The sequence below is a fragment of the Pygoscelis adeliae genome, unplaced genomic scaffold (genome assembly GCF_000699105.1).
Source record: "Pygoscelis adeliae isolate BGI_AS28 unplaced genomic scaffold, ASM69910v1 Scaffold298, whole genome shotgun sequence".
Taxonomy (NCBI): domain Eukaryota; kingdom Metazoa; phylum Chordata; class Aves; order Sphenisciformes; family Spheniscidae; genus Pygoscelis; species Pygoscelis adeliae.
Window position 1 is genome coordinate 4,248,677 of NW_008825303.1, and position 5,277 is coordinate 4,253,953.

Here is a 5,277-nt window from a genome sequence, read left to right on the forward strand (position 1 = left end):
GGCGGGGGCACCCCCACCCACATCCTGCACCGCTTCTCCCAGCCCAAAGCGTCCTCCTCCCCACCGCAGGGCCGCGGTCCCCCTGGACCTCCCCGAGAGGGATGAGCGGGCTGGACCTCTGGTGAGCTTTCCTGCAGGCAAAGGGCGATGGAGCCGGCTCGGGGGGCTGCGAGGAGCCCGACAAAGCCGGCTTTATCCCTCCCCGCTCGCATTTACGTGAGATGAACAAGCCTCCAGTGAAGCAACACAGCGAGGGGCTGTGTTGGCTTCTAGAAAGCGTTAGCAAAAGCAGGCTGAGTGTCCGACTCCAAGGGCTGGCTTTCTTCTGCAAAGCGATGCTTCCTCCCGCGGCTTACGGAGAGCTCTTCACGGGGAAACGCTTCTTAATCTGGAAGCACTCGCATTTCTTGTATTTCATTGTCAGTCCGTACTGAGGAGTGATGTCCACCTCCTCCCCGGGGCGGAGGCTGAACTCCAGCTGCTGCAGCATGGTGGCCAAGAAGAGGAAGATCTCCCACCGGCCGATGGACTCCCCGATGCACCGCCTCTTCCCCAAACCGAAAGCCATCACTTTGTCGCTCTCCGTCCTGCTTATTTCGGTCCCCGCGGCGTTGAGGAACCGCTCGGGGTTGAAGGTCGAGGGGTCCTTCCAAAGCTTCCTGGAGCAGAAAGGAGACACACCTGAGGAAGCCGTTTTCACCCACCGTGATGGGGACAGCAGTCAAAAAACTCCTCTCCGAGAGAAGCGTTACAATACTTTCTCATTTCACCATCCAAGAACTTTGGCAACCTCTATCCCTGATCTAAAATGCCAACTGCATGTCAGACCCGATCAGCTCAGTCTATTGAAACCTCTGTTTCCAACTCAGATTGTGTTTGCCTGTGCAGATACCGGGGATGGATTTAATTCAGCATGTGATATCTAGAGGTCCTGCAGTGTCAGCTGAAAGAAGAAAATCCGTGCACAGAAATCGGTCAGCACCTCTTAAAAAGGAAGGGTGGAGACCTGAGGGTTTTCCCACCTTGAATCCTCCCAGCAAAACTTCCCAGCCTGGCTGCTGGGAAGTGCCACGTGGGATTTTCCAGTGCCTTAGTTGAGAATTTCTGCTTGGATAGGGGGAATTCTCTCTGGCCCTAAAGACAGCGTTCCCATCGCAATGCTCACCAGCATACGCAGGAGCAGAAGGAATATTGTAATATTTCTGTGCTGCTGGGCTATTTGGATACGAAGGTCTTGAGCTTCTGATCCAAAATACCTGACCTGGGAGCCACCTTCTGTGTCAATCTTTAGTCAACTTACTCCCCAACAGGAGGGTCTCTGCTGGAGAGCAGTGGAGGGGTAAGATGGGGCTTTGGTTTCCACATCCCCTTTCATTCACCAAAGCTGATTATCAGCAATAACGACACGAGCCTATTGAGTTTAACGGGAGTCACATCAGGACATTTTTCTCCCGGGAAGAGGGAACCAGGCTGTTCCCATTGAGCACATCCAGAGCCGTCAATCCAGATCACAAGGGCTGCTTGGCAGGAGGATCTACCGATTCCTGATTACTCAGCAGCCCAGGCTGCCAACCCTCGCACATATGTGGGAAGCCCAGTGCATTGAGGACATCACCACGTTACTGCACATAAATTGGGTAAGCCCTGGTGTTGGGCAGTTGCTGAACCCAAACCCAGAGCAGCACCGTGCCCAGGAGACCCGAGGCTGGGCTCAGCATCAAACCCACACGATTTTCGGTCCGATCTGCCTTTTCCTGCCTTTGTGACCCGTTCGGCTTTTGGCTTCTTGCTGTAAAGGATCAGAGCGATCTTAATGCCAAGCAAACCCGTCACAGCCCGGATAAGCACGGGGGGGGTTGGTATACTCACTCATCGTGATTCACTTGCCACTGGTTGATAAACACGCAGGTATCCTTGGGGATGTAATAGCCGTTCAACGCCGTCGCTTTCGTCGTGCTGAAAGAAATACGGGTGGAGGCGAAGAGACGTTAAGGGGAGACCCGCAGCTTCGCGGCAAAACAAAGCTTGGCAAGTCCTAGGGGCGTTTCATTTTCAGTGCCCTATTTGTACTCTTAGGACTGGCTAGGAAATACCCCAATTTTTATTTGGGAGACTAAAGAGCCTTGGTTAATACTTTTTCTCAAGCAGAAAGACTCCAGTTTCAGGAAGCTGGAATGCGTTGTGATGTGGTTTCTCCTAAGGCAGGGGGAAATATAAATCCAGGGGTGTTCGCCATCCCTCCACTAGCAAAAGCTTTGGAGTAAAACTACCCTCGAAGCGAAGGATTCAACCCCGGGAGGGCAGCTGCCAGCCCCGAGGGCAGCGGATGCAGCCACAGGCACCCGCGCAACGCGGCTATCGGCGAGCGTGAAAGCCATGGGGAGCTTTAACATGAGTAATTCAGGCTGTGCACCGGAATATTTCCCCATAGCAGGGTTCGATTCCCAGGCAATTATCTGCCTGAACGGCACCTCCCAGAAAACCACTCCAAAAAAGCCCCGAATAACGTGTCAGCTGCTCCAGCCCGTACCTGTGCGGGATGGTGAAGGGCAGGAAGGAGGAGTGCCTGAACATCTCCAGGATAAAGGCTTCTGTGTAGGGCAGCGTGCCTCGGTCCGACAGCCTCGGTCTCCTCTCCTGGCCGATGGTCTGGTCTGCGGGAGGTCGAGAGGAGGGAGCGGGCTGGGGTCAGCCCTCGCCAGAGAGGTTTTGACCCCGGAGGCAGCGGGCTCATGGACTCACCGAGTTCTTCCTGGATCCTCTTCTGGATGTCGGGGTACAAGGCGACGTACATGAGGCTCCAGGATAAGGCAGTTGCCACGGTGTCAAAGCCTGGATGGACACGAAAAAGGCATTTAGTTCCCAGAAGATGACAGGCGAGCAGGTATTTACAGACCCCATCGCTCTAGATGCTTGCCATGGAGCAGTTCCCCATCAGCTATCACTGGAAAGCCTGGTCACCGCTCAGGAGAGCGCCCATGAGCTCAGCAGCAGCTCCAAACACCCACGGCATAGCCAAGGTCTCACCCCGACGGCCCCAGTTCCCCCACCCAGCCTCCCAGCAGAGAGGCTTTACCCTCAGAAATGTTCTCACCTGCCCCAAAGAGGTCGTTGACGATGTTGATGATCTTCTCATTGGAGAGCGGGACGCGGGCATCCTCCCCTACGCTCTTCTCCTGGCAGTGCTCAATCAGTGAGTCCGTGATGTCCCGGATGTGCTCCTGGGGAAGAGCCGGTGGGTCAGGGATGTCATGGACACCAAGGGCTGGGGAAACCTCCCCCAGCCAGTGCCGCCTCCTGGGGGGTTTAACTACAGATTGGAGAGCTCCAAGGAGCCTTCCTGGGCAGAGGCGGGGGGACAAGGGAGTATCTTCTTCTCCCCGTTGTCAGGCAGGCAGGCAATTGTAGGCATCTCCACCCTCGCCCAAGAGCATCCAAGCTCTTACCTTATCAAAGCTGGTGTAATGCTCCTGGACAATTTTTTGCACAAAGAAACTGAAACGCCTGTTGATGTCCTTAAAGAGCTCCATGGTGCGGCTGGGAAGATACTGGAGCACGGGGATGAAGTCAGCGGGGTTGCCAGCAGCAGCCACGTCCCCAAATTCATTGTTGAGGTTCACCAAGCTGAGCAGCTCTTGGTTGTTGTGGTCGTAACGCTTGCCAAAGCACATGGCACAGATGACGTTGGCCACAGAGACCACCAGGTACCGGTTAAGGTCAAAGCTCTTCTCCTCATCCATCAGCTGCAGGAACTTGGTGACCAGGTAGTCGGCCTCCTTGGAGACGTGTTCCTCCAGGAGGCAGGTGGAAGAGGAGGTGGGGCTGGGGGCGATGGAGAAGGTCTTCAGGGCGTTCTGGGCCAGCTTTCTGCGGGCTTTCCACACCTCCCCTGAGTCGGGGCTGAAGGCCAGGCTCTGGCCGTTCGAAATGTATTGGAAGCTGTGGAGGTCAGGGCGCCCCATGAAGTCTTCTCCTTGCTTCACCAATGCTTGCCTGATGGTGTCCAGCCCGCTCAGCACCAGGACGGGCCGGGTGCCGATCCTGACCTGCATCACGTCCCCATACTTCTGGCTCAGCCTGGTCAGGACCAGGTGCGTGTCCTTCCTCAGCTCCAGCACGTTGCCGAGGACGGGGTAGCCCCTGGGTCCTGGGGGGTTCTTCAGCCCCTTGGGCACGTGCTGCCGGAGGGACTGGATGAGCAGGAAGACCAGGCAGAAGATGGCGGCCACGAGGAGGACCTCGGTGGCCGAGACAACGCCTTGGCTTCCCACCAGCGACATCGCAGCCTTCATCGCTGCCGGCATGCAGGAACCTTTATTGGTAATAAACCAAAGAGACATGAAGGAGGGAAGGTCTATGGGGCACCTGTAGTTTGAGATGCTCTCGGTAGCAACCGCACAGGACTGCGGGCAGGAAAGCTGGGCTTAACTTCTGACCTAGAGCTGCGTTGCTTTTCTGCACTTCAGGAAAGTGCTTTTAAGTGAAAGCAGTTTCTTTTGGCTAGCCAGGAGTAAAAGGAACAGGTCCCATGGCTTTTTCTCTGTATGCCAGGGTAGGAAATGCGCTCTCTTAACTACAGGACCTCTCTTTTATACCTCAAAGCCTTTTCCAGAGCGCTTGACTATAAGAGAGCTGAATCCTCCTGATTTGAGTCATCCGGTGGCGCATGCTGAGCCACTGCTCACTGGCAAACTAAATACAGCATTGCCACGAATCTTCCTAAAGATCAATGGCCATGAAAGGTAACCCCGGCTGCAGCGTGGGGCTGGCAGGGCTGCGAGCACCCTGCTCCCAGCTCTGTCGGAAATCCCTCAGAAAACCCCGAGCCAGGGGTAGGAGGAGGCTGGGTCTGAACTCCCACCTCCCCTTGGGTTTGGCAAGGTGCTACACCCTGTCGTGGGACACCCAGGAGCCGTGGGGTGAGGAGCCGGGGGGCTGCTGGGACCCCTGGAACCCCAGTGGGTGCGGCCAGGCTGGGACCCCCTCCCAGCCCACGGCTGTGGATCGTGGCCACTCCAGAGCAAGAGGGGCCGTGGGACAAGGATTACCCCCAGGACCCCCCCCAGAAATCACCTTCCGACAGCTCCGGAAAGGATGCTACGGGAGATTTGGGGAGCCCGGGAGGGGGGGGACACCCTACAGCAGGGCCCCCCCCGGCTTTCCATCCCTCGGGGGTCCCCTGGGGGAGCTGGAAGTGCCCCCCACACCTCTCCATCCTCCGGGCGAGGAGCCGTGCCTCGCAGTGGGCAGCCCCGACGGTACTCACCCCGGGAGCGG

At 56.8% G+C, this 5,277-nt stretch overlaps 1 protein-coding gene across 1 annotated transcript; it reads right to left on the reverse strand.

The window, feature by feature from the left end:
• Positions 1-352: 352 nt before the first annotated feature.
• LOC103922021 (cytochrome P450 1A4) lies at positions 353-4,304 on the reverse strand. Its single transcript, XM_009330090.1, has 6 exons — positions 3,447-4,304; positions 3,095-3,221; positions 2,743-2,832; positions 2,531-2,654; positions 1,870-1,956; positions 353-659 (listed from the first exon to the last, which is right to left on the reverse strand). Exons 1-6 carry the CDS (start codon positions 4,302-4,304, stop codon positions 353-355), a joined length of 1,593 nt encoding a protein of 530 aa, XP_009328365.1.
• Between the last annotated feature and the right edge of the window lie 973 nt (positions 4,305-5,277).

Excerpts from the sequence above, each read along its gene's own strand:
- LOC103922021 (XM_009330090.1), bottom strand. The coding sequence starts at position 4,304 with ATGCCGGCAGCGATGAAGGCTGCGATGTCGCTGGTGGGAAGCCAAGGC. Across the intron at positions 3,222-3,446 it reads ATTACACCAGCTTTGATAAG|GAGCACATCCGGGACATCAC; the intron begins GTAAGAGCTTGG and ends GCTCTTCCCCAG. Across the intron at positions 660-1,869 it reads TGGCAAGTGAATCACGATGA|GAAGCTTTGGAAGGACCCCT; the intron begins GTGAGTATACCA and ends TTTCTGCTCCAG.